The following is a 22276-nucleotide window of genomic DNA, read 5'->3' as shown; positions in this document are numbered from 1 at the left end:
ATTGTAGAAAAACTAAGACGCAGTCTTCCAAACCTGTCTCGAACATCTAATACACAAGTTGACTCAGTGAAAAGCAGCAGAAGTGATTCAAATTTTCAAGTGCCAAATGGAGGAATACCTCGTATGCAATCTCAGGCTTCAGCCAGTAAGTATCTTTCTTACACTTGAGGTATCAATTAATTAACAGCAAATGAAAATTACAGATATTTATTTCTAGCAGAACAGCTATATTAAACTATTGTAATACAATAATCATAGTATATTAAAATTTAAATTTGTCCCTACAAACATATCCAGTTCTATCAGTAGATATAAGTGTATGAAACTTTGGTCTCTACAGAATTTTAAAATATGCTAGGTGTATTTTTTAAAAGGATAGACTTAGCCTTTACTTATAAAAATTAGAAGTAGAAATAGTAACCACAATGCTATCCAAATATCCCATTTTCTTTTAAATTATGTAGAGCAGAGGATGTAGCTCAGTGATAGAATGCTTGGGAAGCATGTGTAAGGAAGGCCTGGGTTTGATCCCCAGCAACCCTAAAAAATATATCTAAAGCTTATAATTACATATGCTAGGGCACATTATAATAAAAATAAGCAATTCACTGGTCAAACTTGTAGTATACTTAGTCTGTATAGAGTTTGATTTTTGTAACTTTTAAAATGTATTATGAGGACTTAGATAATATAACTATTTCTATATCCTTAGGTAGAAAATTTTGGGGCTTGATTATTGTGATTATTATGAAAAATACAATATTTAATGACGGTAATGTGAGATGGATTCATATTTATCTTATTAGAGCTGAAAATTTGAGATAATAAATTTCTAGAAACAATCATTCTTTAAGACTTGATCAGTATTTCTCTGTTTAAATTATATTTTAAAAATAAACATTTAGAGTTAAAATTAAACTCAAGCAGAGAAAATGAATTTTGGAAATAGTAAAAAATATACATGTAGATCTGGACATGGTGACACACGCTTGTAATCCCAGCATTTGGGAGGCTGAGGCAAGAGGATTGCTGCGAGTTTGAGGCCAGCCTGGACTACATAATGAGTTCAGAGCCAGTCTAGAATATGCAGTGAGACCCTATCTCAAAACAAGCAAAACACATACAGATTTTATTTTTTATTTTTGATGATTGGGTGGATACTAACCCGTGAATGTGACAAGTCTAACTAAGTGGAGGTAATACTTTTTTTTTAATTGTTCTTTTTAACAACTGTTTGAGTTATTTAAGAACAAGTGGTATGTGAAATAAATGATTATTTAGTTAGAACACAACATGTACATTATCGAGAGTACAACATATCCATTCCTAAAAAGCCCCACATTCTCTAATATTGTACATGGAAAATGATACAAGTTAGTGGAAAGAAATACTCTTGGAACTTACGCTTAAAACCCAAGCCGCTTTCTTACTAGACCATTAGTAAAAACAAGATGATTCTATAAAAACACCAGAAGAACTAAGAGATATGTTGTCCTTAATGAATAAAATAAATATTACAGCAAATATAGGACTCCATTTTTTAAGAATGAGTTTAAAGTAACAGTGGAAAGAAGGGTTGATATTAGTGAATTAAGGAAATACATGCAACATAAACAGAAACCAGAGAGAATTATGCAGTATGAAGTTCTAAGACAAACTGGCCAAACTAAGAAAAAAGAAACTGTACAGGAGTAGATGGGCATTGTGTACATTGCTGTATACTATAAGGTGATTAAAAAAAATTGAACATTTCAAAAAATTATTGCTTACTAATTAGGATACGTATGAGTATGTAATTGAACCAATTTTAAATGCATAATTACAGTTATTTCTGTGATTATATAAACACCGAGTACACATTTCTTACGTCTCTCTGTTCACATGAGTCTTGCACTTGGGCTGTCAGAGGCAAGACATGCACACTCCCTCAGATCCTTGTAGCATATTGCCATCAGTGGCTGAATGGTAACTGTAATGTGTTCCTGCTTGTCTTCAAGGCTGTAAAGAAGTGATACAAATATGATGTTACTGACTGGTGTGTTTATTTATAATCATTTATTGAGTAACAAAATTTTGAAAATAACTATTTTTTTTAATTCCTTTGCAGTCTTCCTTGGCTTTATAATTTAGCTGGCTTCATTACTTTTTATGAAGCTACTGTCAGTGGCTCAAAAATTAACAGACCAGGGCTGAAGGTATACATAATGGTAGAGTACATGCCAAGTATTTGTGAGGCCTGGGACCACCAAAAAAATTAACAGGTTATCTAGAACTACACTTGAATCCAAGTAACTTCTGTAGTATAGTGGCAAATTTGCCTCATTTACCCTTGCATATAATATTATTTGTATTATAGAAATTTACATGATAATATATTTACATACATAGTCTTATTTAATCCTCAGAACAAATTTATGGTGGAAATACAATTATTAACATGTTTTAAAAGTTAGAAATCAAAGCTTTGACTTGTTAATATCTATGGTTAAATATCTGATAAGTGACAATTATGATTTAAACCATGGTGACCCAGCTTGAGAGTCCGAGCTGACCTACAGAGATTTGTCACATCCATGATTTAGTACAAAGACAGTACAAATATAGAAATTTAGTACAAATATACAAATTATCCAGATATATAATTTCTATGTTTTCTGAGATTTAAAACTGTAAATTTTAAAACACTGTGGAAAGTTACCTAGAGATTTATATACCTCATTTATTCTGCTAAATATATGCCAAAACATGTTTTTATACCAAATTATAAACTTAGTATGTCATGTTGTGGAATTGATACTGTGAACTGCAAAATCAAGAATGCCATTATCATACTCATTATGGTACTCATAAAAAGCATAGAACATACGAATTCATAAAACTTTAAAAAATGAAATTAAAGATAGAATTTGAACTCTCTTATCTCTGAAGTGGTAAGTGGTAGGTAGGTTTTTACTTTTTGATTTAAAGGCTCAAGCAGAAGGATCATGAATTTAAGGCCAGAAGTTGATAATTAAAGAAAATACATATGGAAAATGTGGTGATATTCTAATCATGAATTTTTTGTTTTGTGGAAAATAGTATGCAAATTCATAAAATTGTATAAAATAATTGAATGATACATATGCAGAAAAGTGATTGTACCATCCTTTTTTCAATTATATATACTTGTTCATTTTTATATTTGTAGCTTTAGTAAATTTATTTATGGTTTAAAATGTCACAAATATATTTGTTTTAATATAGAATTATACTACTTTCAAAAATACATTTAGAAAGTAGAAAATATTCTCAAGCTTAGAACTTCAGTTTACTTTATGAAAATACTGACCGATTTTTGTTTAAAGTTAATACATCATTAAGCAAAATGTTTTTCTTGAAATTTTGCATAAATCTTTGATACATAAAAATATATATGTTCTTTTAATTAGTACATACATTGTTTTCATAACATTTTAAAGTGATATATAATTATGTACAAATATAGCAAGTTTCATACATTTTATACAATGGATTGGTATTTTGTATCTTTTATGAAAACTCCATTATTAGTGTAATAGATGTTGCATTTTGTTTTCTTTAAAGTATTTATTTTTCCAGCTATAAGTGGTAGAGCTTTGGTTCTTTCTTGCTGGTTTGCATGAAGCTAACTTTGCAAGATTGCTTATTTCCACCTTCAGGACCACTTCTTTTGCCTTGTTACTGTGCCAATCACTATTTTTATATGCTTATTTGCTGTGGCTGCATTATTGTGGATGCTGGCTTTCAATTTTGAGAGTTCTAATGTATTTTCAACTTGTACTATCAATTTTCAACTTTTATATATGGAATGTAACTTAAAAAGCTTAAGAAAACCAGAGCAGTTGGTGGCACACACCTGTAATTCCAGCACTCAGGAGGCTGAGACAGGAGGAATGCTGCGATTTTGAGGCCAGCCTAGGCTAACAAAGTGAGTTCAAGGCCTGCCTGAATTGCATAGTGAAACCCTGTTTCAAAAAGAGAAAAAAGAAAAAAGAAAACCAGAGCATTGCAGAAGTATGGGTCCAGGTCATGTTCTCAGTTTCTTCTGTTAAGAGAAATTCATCCGAGGTAGAGTTTTTCAAAAGGCTTTCTAAGATACTAGATCACAGACTTGATAGAAAGTTTTAATTTTCAGGAAAATACAGGACTTACTGGCCCATAAATAAAGAAAAAGAAGAGAGAAAACCCCAAGATAATCTGCTGATTATAAAAAATACCCAAGTTTTTTTAAAAAACACTAGGTGGGTTTATTTTATTTATTTATTTATTTATTTTTGGTACTGGGAATCAAACTCAGGACGTTGCACTTGCCAGACAGGCGCTTGTGCCGCTGAGCTATATCCCCAATCCCAAAAATACCCAAATTTTGGTTAGTATTTCAAAATGTTTAAAAGTACTTCCACATATATTGTCTCACTTGAACCTTAAAAATATTCATTTATTTTTATGGAAAAGGAACAGAGATCCATACAAATCATGTGAGTTATAAAAAGTTATAGAAGTAGAAAAGTGGCATAACCAAGGCCAATTTACTCCTTCCTCCCGAACCTCCCCTGAAACTCCGTGATTTCCTATCCATCATTGTTTGGATACATTATAGTTTGTTCATTACATCATAATAAGCTAATTGCAAATGAGTAGGCATCTTGAGAAATGTTCACTGATGACTTTTTTGGAACTTGTTTTGAGATTAAATCTTAAATACCCCAGAGAAAAGGCTTATAGGATCAGTATTCTACTCTAGATCTCACTGAAGGGGGTGAGTATCTGGAGTGGTTTTCAGCTTATGCATAGCCCGACTATTTGTAGGTCTAGAAGGAAGGAATTTCTCTCTAGATTTCACTGACTACCAAAAAATTAAGAGGTTACATATGAATTTTACATAATTATGAACCATTGATTGAAATCATGTTACATATACTAACTATATTAGACTAAAAATGAATAAAATAGTTATACAACGTCAGTTAAAGAATATGTTGTACAGTGATGGTGGGCCAGTAATGTAATTATAAAGGGACTTTATAATTGTTTTTGGCCTTTACCCCTGAACATTTTGATTGAGTAGGCCTGGGGTGGAGACCTAGAATCTCACTTTTCAGAAGTATCTCAGTTGTTTTGGGGGATATATCCAAGTTTGAGAGCCACCTGTTTGGACCTTGACTTTGAAAGACCTTGAGTTCTTGGTTTAGCTCTGTAGATTTTGACCAGTGGTCAGTCACTTATGTGTCACTTAATTATTCAATAGAATATGTGTGTGTGTGTGATGGCCCCCACATTGCTAATATAAATATAAGACAGCCTGTACTTTCTGATAGGCAGGAACTTCCTTAGGATTATAGGAAAGGTACTTAATAGTGTAAAGGGTTTTCAGGAAAGATAGAAGATATCTCAGCTGGCTCAGGGGGAGCTTATGTGCATTGCCAAATGAAGAAAGGATATTTAGATATATTCCCAACAAGGGCATCAATTAAGAGTCTTGAGAGTGGCAGCCTGATGACTGAAGTTGACAGTACAAAACGGGATGAGAAATAGGCGCAGTCATAAGGGAGTGAGTAGTGTAAGTAGGGGATAAATAAGCAGTTTTTAGTAGCATACTAAGGAATTTGAATTTTCAGCCTGTAGGTATTAGGAACCATGATGGGCTTTTAATCAAGATTCCTTTTTAGAAGATTTATTCTGATGGTACTATGGAGAGTGACCTAAAATGAAGAGACATTAAAATCATTCAAAAGGTTATTGCATAATCTAGGCAAGAAGTAAAGATTTGAAAAAAGGCAGTGGTAGCAGGGTGTTAAAATGTGATTTTTTTTTTTTTAAATAAGTGGAAGATACATGATTTGATGACACTGAGAAAATTAATGGTGAGTGACAAAGTATCAAAAGATGACTAAATAAGAATTGTAAGCAATAAAAAGTTTTAAACAAAATATTGTGAGTAGGAAAACCAGGGGTGTTTTATCTAGCAGTAATTAACATTAATTAGTATTAGTGTTTATACTTTTGTAGTTAGCGCACCTCAGAATATTTTAACATCTCTTCTATATTTCAAAACTATGTTTAATAATAATAATAATTAATAAAATGAGTTACAGAAATACTGGCCAGGAAAAAAGGCCAACAGTGAAAATATTTTGAGTTTTGTATTTTTAACTGTGTCAGTAATATATAATAATATCAATACTGCAGTACAAATAGAATAAAGATGATGGGATGTTAAATTACATTGATCTTTTTGTAATTAAGTTTTTTTTTTTTTTTGGTCTTTTTGAGACAGAGTTTCGCTGTGCAGTTCAGGATGGCTTGAACTCATTTTGTAGGTCAGACTGCCCTCAAGCTCACAGTGATTCTCCTGCCTCAGCCTTCCAAGTGCTGGGATTATAGGTGTGTGGCACCATACCCAGCTTAGGAATAATACTTTTACATATTGATCTATCATAATGAGGAAATCACCTTAGCTTCTGAAAAACTGTCGGTAGAATTCTTCAAATTTTATGTTCTTTGAATATTGAGGTTCAACACACTAGCCAGATTTATGAGTTTATCTTGTCATATTTGACGAAAGAACATCATCTTTGTAATTTTGAAAGTATTTTTCCCTCACAAAGCAACTAATGTGCAAATATGGAAAAGCTTTAACATAAGCATAAATTACAAGGTTCAGAAAATCCTATTTTTTACAGAAAATTCTAAAAGTTGCTATATTGTCCAAGCTATTGTCTTGAGGATGATCAAATCTCAGGATTTTAAATGCCTTCCCAGTTGGAAATTTTTAAACACAAGCTCAAAGTGACATATAATGACAGAAATAAGATAACTCACATTCCTTTTCATTGACTTTACAAGTGTTGTACCATCGTTGTTTATTTCTAATAAGTCTAAACTTACTAATACATACCATAGCATGGGAGGCACACATTCTGCTAAAGTAATCTTATTTCAAACTACTATGAAAATTACTCTTGAAAGAAATGTGCATCTGAACCCAGACTATTACTGAGAGTTCTCCTACTTCATTTTCATATGAAATACAATGTTTATTAAGGGACAGATGATAAAATGTACTAATTTAAAACTTACATGATATTGTTCACACTCAGTAGTAACTGCAGCTGTTGCTTATGACAGATCAGTAAACTTGTGGAAGTATTTTTTTTTTCTGACCTTTACTATTGCTGGAACATTATAATAGAATAAAGAAGGAGCTGATTTGATACTGTTTCTAAATTTTCCACAGACAGTATGCCCACTTATTTCTTGCACTTGGTAGGGTCAGCAGTTTCACTAGACTTCCTTTGAGGTACATGAGTGGAATGGAAAGGATCATATGTAGGGAGCTCCTAAAGAACATTGTCCTAATCAAAACAGTGACCATGGTCTGAGGTATTTAGGAGACAGTGGGAATGTAAGGAAGGGATAGATGTAAGAAACTGCAAGAGGTGAATAATTAGAATGTAAAATAAGAAGAATTTGAGCTAAGATGATTTGGAAAATGATACTAGATGTTTCTCAGAAGTACAGAGGTTTTTAGAGGGGCTTTTTTGTGGAGCAAGACTTTAACCTAAATTCTGGTAGCATCATCAACGAGTAATTGCTTTTCTGTAGTATCTTTGCCACGCATGGTGGTCTTGCTAGTTTGGAATTACATAAATAGTAAAAGACAAAAGGCAAATTTTAAACCATAAACATTTTCAAACAGTGAACACATTAAATTCTATTAATTTAGAAAGCTTTGGAGAGTTTCACTTAGGTGTACTTTGTTGTTTAAAAAATAATTTTAACTTTAGGAAGCTAACTGAATAAGAATGATAATTCACATAAAAATTTTATTTTGTTCTTGTTTAACGTTATGTGACAGTGTGGCATTTTTTGCAAGTCGTTCATTTCATTCTATTTCTGTTAGACCAGTTTCCCTGGTTCTGTATGTACTGAGTTAAATTCCCAGTGGACAGTTTTCCTTTGTCTATAGATGCCATGGTTATGATATCACCATGAAACCTGAGGGATAATAGAGTCTGTTGGGGTTACCATAACTATTCAAGTAAGATCTTTCCATTAAATTTTTGTATTGGCTAATAGATTCTATAGATTGTGAGCATATATTCAGTTGGTTTCCTTCTGCCTTCAATTTATAACTAAGCCTGTTTTCTGGTCTTCAAACATACTAGAGGTGCTCCAATCTTAGTATTCTTTACAATTGCTTTTTCCACAATCAAGAATGCTTTTCTAGATATCTACATGGCTTACTCCCCCTTTTCCTTCAGATCTTTATGCAAAGGTCATCTTAGGGAAATCTTTCCTGATCACATTGCAACTTAAATCTTCTATTTCTTATCCCTTGACTTTACCAAGTGCAGTTTTTATCCTTAGCAGCTGTTACTGTCTGGTAGACCATATATTTTCCTACTTTATTTCTTTGACCGCTTTCCTACAGTATTAGGAAATAAGAGTAAAGACTGTGTCTACCTAGTTGGCTGCTAAAACCATTGCACCAAAAACAGTACCTGGAATTTAGCACATACTCAGCTAATTAAACAAATGAAAGCAGGGATGGGTGGATGGATGTACAGAAGGAAGGAAATATGAATGAATGGAATGAAATGTGTGAAAAAATATGTAGAAGAAAAGTATCAACAGTGATTGTATCCTATAATTTTATGGTATAGGTATAAGGTACAAACTTTTTGGTAATCTACCTGACAGTATTTGAGTTGGCATCAAACATTATTTATGCATAGTGTTTGGAGCACTGTAAAATTGGAAGTCAAATACGTTTCTTTTAAAAAGTTTATTAGCTGTGAGATAGCTTTGATAGAATTAAGCAACAGAGGAAACAGCCATTATTCCCTCTGTTCTCTCTGATGATATATCACATGTCTCTTTATTATCCCAGTGATTATGCCCAGGGTAGTCTTGTAGGAGTGGGATCTCTCTTTCTGTTTCATTGTACATAAATCCTAGAAGTATGTAAAGTCTTAACTCTCCGATCAATGGAATGACATTTTAGAGCCACTTTAATAAATGACTACCCTGGTTTGTGTGGGACTCTGATAATTGGAGCTGTAATAACTATAAATTGAAATAATTGGAATCATTTTAACACTAGGCAGCCCTGGGCTGTGTCTTACATGCCAAGTTTGGAGTTTCAGTATAGTTGCTAGATGTTTGGAAGAAAGTTCAGCATTCCTGATTGATCGCAGTAAAAGGCAAATGCTGTGACTCATGTGAACCCCCTCAATTCATAGAATATGCATACATGAACAGGCACATACATCTAGCTCCCTCTGTGCATACATATGTGCACAGTCCAGATATGGAGCCACCCAAACTCTGAGGCAAGGAAAAGTTGGACTCTATAGCAGAGCGATATTGAACATATTAAAGCCAATAAATTATGACTTCCTGAGAACTTGCCTAGTTCTGAGTTTTCTTCTCCTTTTTGAGTATGGGGATCAATGTTTCATTTTAGGGCAGTTCATCTAACAATAACTGCTTTGCCAAAATGCGCTTTTTTGCATTAAACAGTACTGCATTTATTTTATTCCTGTACTGTGTGCTTGTGTTTATTGTGTCTTTGTATTGTATTCTTTGCATCCTGTAGCATGTTTGCTGGTAGTTTGTTTTCTCTTTGCTATTTCAACCAGTTGATATTTTAGAAATGTTTTCATCTTCAGAGAAACTAGTTCTTAAAATATGCACTGTGCACTATTTCCATTCCCCTTCTTTTCCAATTAAATGCACTAAGCATCACTTTAAAATTCCTCTGCTTCTAGGATTCTAACATATTTTCACCTTATGGGATCTGCTTCTTGATAAATTTTAGTTGTATTAAAATATTCAAGTGTACAGAACCTATAGCCTTTATCTTGTACTTCCAGGCAAATATTACAGTTCCTTATTTTTCAACAGCTTCGCAAAGGCTGAAAAATTTGCCTCGTACTTCCCTCAAAGCCAAACAGTTGCTTCAAACTCCATCTACAAAAAGAGGTAACTACAACCTCTTACTAAGTTTAAAATTTCAGCAAATGGTGTAGTTAAATCTTACGCCTCTTGGTATACTGATTCAGTGATGTCTGTAAGGCACACGTTAGTCTTTTTTCTTAATAAGATAATGTGGATTTATTCTCTGGTATATGGGTAAATGCAAGAGCAACATATTTTCTGCAGAGGTATGTATTGGGTTACTCTTTTGAAAGGAGTACATAATAAAGAATTTATTTTTTTAAACCAACCTAAAACTAAGGATCATTGTTTTAATTTAATATGAGTTGAATCAATAAGTGCTTTAAAATGGACCAAGTGTCAGACATTCTGTATGTTAATGGTTTTTTTTTCTCCTAGACATGAATTTTTGAGTTCACTTATGTGTGAAATGAAATGGGAACACTTTTGCATTAAAAGCTGGTTGAAGTTAAAGCACAAGTTATGGTCAGCTGATGTGTTTGTAATGTTTATAGAGTCAGAGCTTTTGTAGGATCTGACTCCTGAAGAAATGTAAGAAAGTGAGACACTAACACTGTACAGTATTGGTTCCAAGAGATTAGATGTATGGATAGGTAGAAGGAAGTAGAATTTTAAGAAAGCAGTCTTATTGAATAGAATAGCAATAATAAGAATAGATAGAAGTCACAGAGGAATGAATTAAAACAAATATAGGCTATGAGGAAAACTATTTCCTGTACCAGGATATGTGAGTTTCCTGATAGCTTCCTAATTCAATAAATAACAAAGATATATAAGGAGTATAAGGCAAATTATTGAGGAAGAGGAAGTTTGAGATTTGATTTGTTAAGAAAAAGGTTTGATTAATATGGTTGGTGTTTGTTTGTTTTTGAGACAGGTCTCACTATGCAGTTCAGGTTGGCCTTGAATTCACTGTGTACCTCAGGCTGGCCTCAGACTTGAGGCAGTCCTCCTGCCTTAGCCTCCCACGTGCTAGGATTACAGGCATGTGCCACCATGCCCAGCCTAGAACTCTTACCACCATGTGTAGGTATATAGTTGTAAGAGTACTATTACAGATATTTTGGCAAATACACTATTTTAAGTGTTTTAGCAATGATTTAGTGGATTGAGTATAAAGAATTAGTTTTAGATAATACAGTCTGAATAAAAGAGAATAGTCAAATAGAAATGTAGGATGTGTGAATGTTTATTTGTTAAATATTAGAAGTTGACCATGGGCCTTCAATATAGATATCTTGGGCCAGGGACATAGCTCGGTGGCATAAGTGCCTGCCTGGCAAGTGCAAGGTCCTGAGTTTGATTCCCGGTATCAAAAAGAAAAAAAATACATTTATCTTCTGATGCTGTAGTCAGCAAAATAGACTGCATAGATTCTTTTTGATTCTTTTGATAGTTTTTTTGATCCTTTTGATAGATTCTTTTGTTCTTTTGATGAAGAAGGAAATGACTTATTGGGGTCTTTATAGAAAAGGATCCTTATTATCAAAAAAGGAACTATTACAGTAAAGTTTTTGGCTTTGCAGTAAACAGTATTTTCATAATCATAACATAAACTGATCAGTTTTAACAATTACATTATAGCTATATTGGTAGTAAGGACAAGAAGTAGAAAGAAGTAAGGGACAAGAAGATTAGATCTTATTTAATCTGTAAAAAAATTGATAAACTGTAAAAGTCCAAAAGTGATGATTCAAACCAAAAGTATATATGTGTCACATAGAAAAAATAGAGATAAATAGGTAAAAGAAATAAAAACTGAAAAAGAGTTTATTTAGGATCCTGCATTGCAGCACTATTCACAATAGCTGAGAGTTGGCGTTAACTTAGATGTCCAACAATGGAGTGATAGCTTTTTTTAAATGTGGCAGATATATACCGCGAAATACTATCCAGACATTTAAAGATTAAATCCACCTAGGGAGGCTGAGGCAGGAAGATCATAGCTTGGGAAACTTAGTGACTTAGCAAGATCCTGTCTCAAAATAAAAAGTAAAAAAGGGGCTGGGAATATAGCTTGGTGGAAATGCCCTCAGTTCAGTACCAGGGGCTCAGGAGTGGTTGTGAAACACTGTCATTTGTGACAGTGTTGTTGGACATGGAGGATGTTATGTAAAGCACAGTGAGCCAGACACATAGGGACAAATGCAGTGTGTGGCTTCTTGTGGCACACACCTGCAGTCTGAGCACTGGGGAGGATGAGGCAGGAGGATTACCATGAGTTTAAGGCCAACCTGGGCTATGTAGTCAGTTCACGGCCAGCCTGAACTGCATAGTGAGACCCTCTCTCAAACAAATAAACAAAAATATGTGGCTTCTGCAAAAGTTGATCTCATAGAAATACAGTATAAACTAGTAGTGAGCAGAGGGCACTATTAGGAAGTGGAAGAATATGAGATTTGCTAGTGGGTACAAAATTAAAAGGCTAGGAAGAGTAAGTTCTGGTGTTGTGTTGCACAATGGGTGACTGGTTAATAATGTACTGTATATTTCAAGATAACTAGCAAGGTCTTTTTTAATATTGTTACCAAGAAAGAAATGATAAATGTATGAGGGTAATAGATATGCTAATTACTGACTTGATCATCATACAAAGTATATATGAATTGAGACTTATGGATTTTTTTAGTATTGTACTTCTTTGGCTATGGGTGGAAGGCAGGTGAAAACAGATCAGCAGGCTAGGGGTGTAGCTTAGTAGTAGAGTGCTCCTTAGCACCACCCCAAAAATTAAAAACTTAAATAGATAAGTTGCAGTTATCACAAATTATGGTATCAAAAATAGGGCAAAAATGTTTTTAAAAATAAATACATCAGGGCAAGAAATTACCATGCTGTAATAAAAGACTAGGGGATTTAAATTTTATATAACTTTTGTTAATATTTGTACGCTGCTTCATTTTTCTTTTTTGAACCAGGTAGGTTTATATAATTTTAAATGTACTTAAAGATTTTATGTTGCTACATTTATTATAAGAAGACTATAATTTATGGCTGAATTTTAAAATTTATTTCAAAACTATTGGGATCATATTATTTTTGTGGCTTTTCTTCCATGATGAGATGACAAGACAGCTGAGTCTCAACCAGTATGAACTGGGATTTCTCCAACTCTAGCTATCTTGTTGAATTAGCAAAAGGACAGAAGTTTGTGTTATGCAGTGTGTTTGGTTTTATTGTTCTGTTTCATTTGATCTCTTCTTCAGTGACCCATCCAGTCTTTTATATTTTCTGGTTGATGTTGTGGCTTGGTGATTCTCACTATATACACTTTCTTTTTAGGTTGTGTACCAATTGAGAAGTGGAAGGACAGGAATAAACTAGGATTTAAGATAATAGTTTAGTTACTAGTGAAACCAAATTGAAGAATATGTGTTGGATCCAAGGCCAAACCCTCTCTGTCAAGAGTAGCCATTTTCTGAATTTTTATAGCAATCACTTCCTTTTCTGTCTGGTTTTGTTATCCAAGTAATAAAACTGTAGTTTTCCCTTTTTAAAATGTCTTTTCTTGAATTTCTTTTATAGTTGTCCTCTTTCCTTCTTTTTCTGTATTTGTGTGTTTGCTTATGGAAATAATCAAGTCATTTATTCTGCAGAGGTGTTTGAAGGCTGGATGATTACTTTTCCTTGGCATTATTTAGTAGGTTTACCTGTAAATTGGTAGTTGGATCTAGGTAATTAATTTGATTAATTCCCAGACTTAGTTTTGCTGCAACAATACTAGTATTTTAATTTTTATTTCAATCCTTTTATGTTTTAAAAATTTAAGAGAATAAGCTCATTGTATTTGCCCATATTTTTGCTTATTCTGTTTGTTCTTCCTTTCTAATGTTCCAAGTTTCATTTTTATCCCTCTTTTGCAGTTAGAGAAGTTCTTTGACCATCTGTTTGGTGTGAGTTTCCGAGACTGTCTTGATTTTTAATTCTTGAAAGGTATTTTCTTAGGCAATAGGATTCTGGATTAACAGTGCTGCTATTTTATCTTTTGAAAAGTAGTCTACTTTTCTTCTGGCCTCTCGGGCTTCAAAACCACTATCATTTGAACTGATTCTCCTTATAGGAAAAATCTCCCCTGGTTTCAGGATTTCTTATCTTGAGTTGTCAAAAGTCTGATGTGTCTTGGCATGAATTTCTTTGGATTATCTTGTTTGGTGTTCCTTAATTTTTAAAATCTATAAATTTATACCCTCTTCTAGATTTGGGGAGTTTTCAGCAGTTATTTCTCTCAAAGTACTATATTGGCCTTTCTCCTCCTTCTGTGAGTCTGATAATCATGTAGATGTTAGCTCTTTTGTTACAGTCTCACAAGTCCGTGAAGCTGTTTGGATTTTCTCTATTTTCTCTGCATTGTTTGGATGGCATTTTCCTAGTTTCTGTCAGTGCTGCTGCTGACTCCTTCTGCTTAGCTTTTATTTGGTTATTCTGTTTTTCAGTTCTAAAATTTCCATTTGATTTTTCTTTGTATTTTCTGTATTTTTATGGAGTCTTTTTGATCTTGAATGTTTCGGTTGTGATTGAAATTGTTCCCCGAAGCAGTTTTATGATGGCTGCTTTAAAATATTTGTCAGATAATTTGAGCATCTCTGTCAGTTTAGTGTTAATATCTGTTGATTGTCTTTTTAAAATTTAAGGTCTTCCTTGCTCTTGATATATTTTTATTGAAATCTGGTCATTTTTGGATTGTATTAAGAGATTCTGAATCTTCTTTAATCTATCTTTACATATTTTTCTATGACCCCACTTAGGTATTGGACTGGGGGTGGAGGTCCGTGCAGCAAGAGAAAGAGAAGCGTTTATTACTGCCAGATGGGAGAAGCAGCCCATATTCTATGTGTTTTGACACTAGAGGGGCAGGAGGGTGGTTGGTGGGTGGTGTAAGTTCTGATTCTCCAGATGATCTGTCTTTACTGACACTGTGGGGGGTCAGCCTAATTACCACTGATCATGAAAGTCATGAGTCTCAACTAGACATTCAGTGACCAACATAAGTGGAAAGGGAGGAGTGCCTTATTACTGCCAGGGCTGGTGGCGTAGGGGTGGGGCAATGTGGAAATCCAGGCTGAACGTAAGATACTAACACCATAGGGTAGAGGTTCATAGCAGATAAGAAAGTTAGCTCCTTATATGGCCTCCTGATACCTTCCTGAGGTGGGGGTGCCTTGTTAACCACCTCACAAAGTCTAGGCTTCCTGCTGGTCCTTAGCTGGCATGGATGGGGGTATGACTACAGTTGGAGTAGAGTTAGCACCTAAATGTTTTTTTTCCTAGTACTTTGGAAAGTGTCTTGATCTGCCATATCCAGTAGCTTTTCCAGAGTTTTAACATCTTCATCTCTTCTGAGATTTATGAAGCGAAAGAAATTCCTGGGAACTTTACTAGCATGTCATTCCTTGGGTCCCAAAGTCCCCAGATAGTCTATCTTTCTCCACTATACTCAATCTCGTGTGTGTATTCTACTCTATGTTAGTCACCAAGAGGAAGAGCCTAGGACTTCTTGTTCAGTCTGACCCCTTTCTTATTTGCTGCCAGATCCCCCAACTTTTCCAAAGTCCTCTTTTCTGAAATTTCATATTCTTGACTGGGGATGTAGCTCAGCAGCACAGTGCCTTCTTGGCAAGGTATAAGGTCCTGAGTTCAATTCCTGGTATGAAAAAAAAAAGTTGCATTTTTGCTCCTACCTAAAACTTCAATCCCATCAAAAGAAAAAGCCTAGTCTAAAGGCTCCCAGCTATGGTGCAAGCTAGGACTGAAGATGGCTTGTCTAGAGTACTGGAAGGAGCAAGTCCAGGCCTATCTATAGGTGGTAACAAAAGGAATTAGAGATGGGGAATGTCCTTTATTCAGTGAAGCCACGTGGATAGAGAGTGGTGTGGCAAAGTGGAAGTGGAAACATAGTAAGTGGAATTAAGACATTTCTGTTTCCAGTGGAAAGGGCAAGGCAGAGTATGTAAAGTAAAAAAAAAAAAAAAAACAAGAAATATGTGAAAATAATGGAATTTGCAGTCCACAGGTACTCAAACTCTTTGGACATACTCAGTTTTCTACGAGGGGAAACTGTGTAACAGTTGCTGGGAACCAGGACATAGTTGACTTAAGAGTCATTATTCTGAACTGTGGTTCTGCTTGTTATTTTGTTTTATTCAGGAAGAATTTTAAGTGCAGAATTTAAAGTATTTGCCCACATAACCACCAGCGCAGTGAAGTCATACAACATTTCCATCATCTCAAAAAGCTCCTTTATACTCATTTCCCCTTCAGTACTCTGGAACTCCTAAAAATATCTGACCAGCTTTTTCTTACTATAAGTTAGGTTTGCCATTTCTAGAAATGTAGTTAAATTCATTTCTGCAATAGGTGTGGTTTTGTGTCTGGCACTTACTTCACTCAGCACACATTTTGAGGTTCATCTTTGTACATATTCCTTTTTATTGCTGGCTGACACTGTGTTGTATGAATATGCCATAAAACAGTATGGATATTTGTTTATCCAGTGAAGTTTTGTTCCATTTTTAGCTATTATTAATAAAGTTATCTACAAGTTTTTGTGTGGACATATGCTTTCTTTTTTTTTAATTTTAAAGACAGAAGAGCAAAAACAAAAAATAAAGACATAGAACAACACAAAAACAATAAAAGATGCAGAATTTCAAAACAAGTTTATAAGAAATTAACAAGTTTATAAGAAATTAACAAGTTTATAAGAAATTAACAACTGTAACACAACAGTTGTTGTGTTACATAATATTATCTTCAAAGTCGTTACTCAGATAACCAGATATAGGCATTTAAGATTAATCAAACATGTAAACATTAACTTCCTTTCAGTAAACCAATAGAAATTAGAAGTACAATTATCTTAGCTATCGTGTGTGTGTGTGTGTGTGTGTGTGTGTGTGTGTGTATTTTTTCCCTTCTTTCTTTCTTCTCTCTTTGCTGTCATCCCAGTTGTTCTTTTCTTTTGAGCAGTGTCTTTCCCTTTCACAATATCTATTGTACCTTTCAGATTTTATTTATGCTGTCAGATTCTTACATTAGGGAGACAATATGATGTTTACACATGCAGGTCTGATTTATTTCACTTATGAGTATGGCCTGTAGTTGCATCCATTTATCTATAAAAGCCTTGAGTTTATCTTTCTTTATAGCTGAGTAATACTCCATTATATAAAATACCAAATCTTTTTTATCCTTTCCTCAGCTGATGGGGCTTTGAGTTGTTTCCAAGATTTACATATGACAAATTGTGTTACTGTAACCATGGGTGCATATATATTACTGTGGTATGATGTTTTCAGTTCTTCTGGAAAACTACCCAACAGAGAAATATCTTGGTTGAGTGGGACCTCTAAGCCTATTTTACTGAGGAATCTCCAGACTGACTTCCACAGTGGTCACACCAGTCTGCACTCACACCAACAGTGGAGAAGGGTTCCTTTTTCCCAGCCCCTCCAGCATTTGTTATTGATTGATTTCTTGATGATAGCTATTCTTTCTGGGGTGAGATGGAATCTCAATGTTGTTTTAATTTGCATTTCTTAAATGACTAATTATGTTGAACATTTTTTCATGTGTTTCTTTGCCATTTATATTTCTTTATTCTAAAAGTGTGTGTTCATCTCAGTTGCCCATTTTTAGATTGGGTCTTTGAATATTGAGGGCCTGTTTTTTAAAATTCTTTATATGTTCTAGATAGAAGTCCTTTGTCAAAGGGACAGTTGGCTAAAATTTTTCCACAGTTCATGGGTTTTCTTTTTATTCTGTTGATGATTTATTTTGATGTGCAAAAACTTTTCAATAAGGTGAGATCCCATGGACATATGCTTTCATTGGGTGAGAATACATTTTCATTTTTTTTTTTTTTTTGAGTAGAATCACTGGATCTTTATTAGTGTATGTTTAACTGTATAGAAAACTGGTGGATTGTTTTTCCAAAGTTAGGTATATCATTTTGAATTTCTGTCAGCAATGTGTAAGAGTTACTTTTCTCCACATACTCAACATTTGCATGAGTTTTTTGGTGTTTTTGTTTTTTTGCTGTTGTGGGGGGTGGTACTGAGAATTGAACCTGAGATTTTCACACAGAAAGGAAGCTTCAGTAAGTTAGGGCCTTTATAGTTGGAGCAGAGGAAAATTTGGTTGCCAAAAAGGTTAGCATTAAAAAGAAGCCTGGTACTTTATAACAGAACAATAGGAAAAATCCCTTTAGGGCAAGTGAGGAACCAACAAAGTGGCTCAAAGTTGCCATGGTGAAGGACTTTGCTTTGACAAGATAGCCTGAGGGCACCTGTTGAAGAAAGAATAGCAGCCTAGGGCATGGATTCCCTGGGATTCTGTTCATTCTGAGCCTTCCAAGAACTCAGGCTGCTGTAGCCACAATTCAAGGCATCTGGCTCCTGCTCCAGATAGCAGCAGACCTTGGCATCATCCATGTGGTGCTGGTTTTAGAGGTATGCAGAATGTAAGAGTTATGGGGTCATGGAAGCCTCCACCCAGATTTCAGCAGAAGGCTTGGGAGGTCAGATAGTGTGTGAAGCTCTGAGAATGAAGCTGAGAAGTGCAGTGGAAACCTCACAAAATTGGAGAAGTCAGAAATGTAGAATATCTGAGAATAGTCACAAGGAGTGAGCAAAGCTGGTCCAAGGGAGAAGCCACAAGGGCTATATCCACCAGCAGTGCCATAGGGGCGGGGTCACTCAAGTCCTTTGAAAGTCATGGTTATGTCCCAGGTGCTCAATGTGGAACTACAGAATTGAGTATTTTTCCTGCTGGATTTGAGACTTGCTTTGGTCTCACTAGTTTCCTCCCTTTGGAATGGAAATGTTTACCCTATGCATGTCCAGTTGTTCCTGCTTTATTTATAGAGATAACTAACTTTTCCAACTCTTTGTGGCCTTTTTGTTCAAAACCTATTGACCATGTACACATAGGTCTATTTATGGTTGTTTTCTGTTTGACTGTTCTTAACAACAACAGCAAACTTTCTTAATTACTGTAGCTTTTATAAGTTTACAAGTCTGGTAGTGTATATCCTTAGACACTGTGCTTTTCAAAATTATTTTGCCTAAGTCCCTTAACTTTTCTACGTACATGTAGAATCAGCTTGTCAGTATTTATCCTTTTAAAAATGAAAACCTTACAGATACAGCTCAGCAGTAGAGTGCTTGCCTAGCATGGACAAGGCCTGTGATTCAATCCCCAGTACAACAATCAATCCACTACTGAATAAAATTTAAAAAATGAAAACCCTGTTGAGGTTTGGAGTTTCATTCAATGTGCAGTATATATAAGTTAGGGATCATTGGCATTGTAGTAATGTTCATTCTTATGATTCCTGAGCATATTAAGTAAATAATTTTTATTTAATTTGTCAGTTTTATAATTTTAAATATATGGAATGAGAATGTATTTTGTTAAATTTATCCCTCAGTATTTCACATGCTATATTGTAAATGGTACCATTTTTAACCTTGTATCCTGATAATCTTGCTAAGTTCACTGGTTATGTCAGATGATATTTAACTTGTGTGAGTATTCAGTCATGTGATCTGTCAGTATAAACAATTGTACTCCTTCCTTTGAATATATGTACAGGATAGAGGGGACCTGTATGGTGCTGACCAAGCATTCCAGTAAAATGTTAGCACAAGTGGTGAGAATATATGACTACTTTGCCTTTCCCATTTTAGGATGAAAGTATTCAGCTTTTTAAACCATTACATATGATACTAGGTTTTTCATAAATACCCTTTATTTCATTGAGGAAGTCCCCTTCTAACCCTGGCTTGTTTAGGAGGTTTTTTAAAAAAATATGAAAACATATTATATTTTAGTTTTTTGCATTTCCTGATATGGTCATATGGTTTTCTTTGGTCTGTGAATGTGTGACATTACATTGATTGGTTTTTTCAGACATTAGACCAATCCTATGTTCCCTCAGTTAACCAACTTTGTATCACTTGGATAACCCTACTACTTGGGGATCCTAAAGCATTGCTGTGTATTGTTGGATTTGAGTCTTTAATGTTCATTAAGGACTTTTGCATCTGTGTTCTTTTATTTGTTCGATATATATCCACAGAGTATGTTTTTGTTACTCATGTTTTAAATAGTCAAACTTTTACAAAATTTATAAAAGTGATTTTTTTGGGGAGTGACCTGGGGGTGGAGCTCAGTGGTAGACCATTTACCTAGCATGCACAAGGCCCTGGGTTTGATCCCCAGCACTGAAAAAAAAAATACAAAGTGATGATTTTTTTGGGGGGATACTGGGAATCAAACTCAGGAACTTGCACTTGCCAGGCAGGCACTGATGCCACTGAGCTATGTCCCCGGCCCTACAAAGTGATTATTTAAAGCCCTTTTAATGTTTTCTAACATATTTACTATTCCTAGCATAGTTTATTGCTTTGTTCAGGTTAGAGTTAGCATCTGGTATCATTTTCCTGCTATTTTATTTAAAGTATTTCTTTTAGTGAAAATCTATTTTTTTTATTCTAAAAAGTAAAAGAAGGAAAACATATTAACAGACAGACATCCATTTATAAAATAGCAAAAGAACAATACAAACAAAACAGAGTTACAGGCAAAGTTGTAGGAAATTAACCATGGTTGTTGTATTACTTACTGATATCTTCAAAGTGGTTTCTCAAGAAATCAAATAGAGACAGATAAGATAGATCAAACAAGTCACCATTCACTGTTCTTTTCTATAGAGCAATAGAATACAGTAGTACAACAATGTTAGCTACCCTGTATATACATGTATACATAATTTCCCCTTCTTTTGCTTCTCTTTCCCCCCACCCCAGTTGCCCTTTACTTTTGAGCATTTTCCTTTCGTTTCACAATGTCTATCATACCTCCTAGTTTTTAATCACTCTTTCAGGTCCTACACTAGTGAGACAATACAATGCTTACACATGTAGGTCTGATTTATTTCACTTATGAGTATGGTCTCTAGTTGTGACCATTTACCTAAAAAAGCCTCAAGTTTATCTTTCTTTATAGCTGAGTAATATTCCATTATGTAAAAGTACCACAATTTTTTTATCCAATCCTCAGTGGATAGAATTTGGGTTGTTTCCACAATTTAGCAATTACAAATTGCACTGCTGTGCACTTGGGTGCACATATATCGCTGTGATATGATGTTTTAGATCTTCTGGGGAAATATCCAGAAGGGGAATAGCTGCGTTGAATGGGACCTCTAGACCTACTTTTCTGAGGAATCTCCAAACTGATTTCCACAGTGGTTTCACCAGTCTGCATTCCCACCAGCAGTGGAGAACAGTTCCTATTTTTCCACAGCCTCGCCAGCATTTGTTATTGGTTGATTTCTTAATGCTAGCCATTGTTACTGGGGTGATAAGAAATCTCAATGTTGTTTTAATTTGCATTTCTTGAATGACTAATGTTGTTGAACATTTTCTCATGTATTTATTTGCCATTTGTATTTCTTTACCTGAGAAATGTGTGTTCATCTCAGTTGCCCATTTTTAGATTGGGTCTTTGAATTGGGGGAGGGGGGCTGATGTTTTTTAATTCTTTATTTGTTCTAGGTAGAAGATTTTTGTCCAAGGGATAGTCAGCTAAATTATTTTCCCAATTTGTGGGTTTTCTTGTTACTCTGCTGGTGATTTCTTTAGATGTGCAGAAACTTTTCAGTAGAATGATATCCCAGTTGTTGATTCTTTGAAGTATGTCACAGGCAGTTTGGTTTTTTTTTTTCATGAACTCTCTTCCCATCCCCATGTCTTCAAGATTTGTGCCTACTGTCTTTTCCAGTAGATTTAGTGTTTCTGTTTTTATATTGAGATTTGTGATCCGTTTTGACTTGAGTTTGGTGCATGGTGATAGACTTGGGTCTAGTCTCAGTCTTTGGCAGGTGGCAAGCCAATTTTTCTAGCACCATTTATTAAAGAGGCTATCGTTCTTCCATTGAGTTTGTTTGGCCCTTTTATCAAATCTTAGGTGGCTGAGTGTGTTTGTGGTTGTGTCTGTGTCTTCCAGTCTGTTCTGTTGAGCCTCCAGTCTGTTTTTTAACCAGTACAATGTTGATTTTGTTACAGTGGCTTTGTAGTATAATTTCAGGTCAGGGATTTTAATTCCACCTGACTTGCTTGTTGCCCAGGATTGCTTTTGCTATCTGGGTCTCTTTTGGTTCCAGATGAGTTTAAGGAATGTTTTCTCTAGATCTGTGAGATATGCTAATGGTAGTTTAATGGGAATTGCATTGAATCTGTGCAACAATTCTCGTAGTACGGCCATTTTCGCAATGTTGGTTCTTCCTATCCAT

At 34.6% G+C, this 22276-nt stretch overlaps 1 protein-coding gene across 4 annotated transcripts in view; it reads left to right on the top strand.

The window, feature by feature from the left end:
• Positions 1 to 22276, top strand: part of Slain2 (SLAIN motif family, member 2) — a 97236-nt gene that overhangs the window by 64536 nt on the left and 10424 nt on the right. For 3 of the 4 annotated variants that reach the window (XM_013518103.1, XM_005391877.2, XM_013518102.1), the window contains 2 exons: positions 8 to 145; positions 9928 to 10005. In XM_013518103.1, coding sequence (XP_013373557.1) covers positions 8 to 145; positions 9928 to 10005 — 216 coding nt within the window. The remainder of the gene's footprint in view (positions 1 to 7; positions 146 to 9927; positions 10006 to 22276) is intronic. The other variant, XM_005391878.2, reaches the window with a different exon arrangement.

Source organism: Chinchilla lanigera, unplaced genomic scaffold (genome assembly GCF_000276665.1).
Source record: "Chinchilla lanigera isolate Chin_1 unplaced genomic scaffold, ChiLan1.0 scaffold00042, whole genome shotgun sequence".
NCBI lineage: Eukaryota > Metazoa > Chordata > Mammalia > Rodentia > Chinchillidae > Chinchilla > Chinchilla lanigera.
Note: the sequence above shows the minus strand (reverse complement) of the source record. Positions and strands in the feature narration are given on the sequence as shown.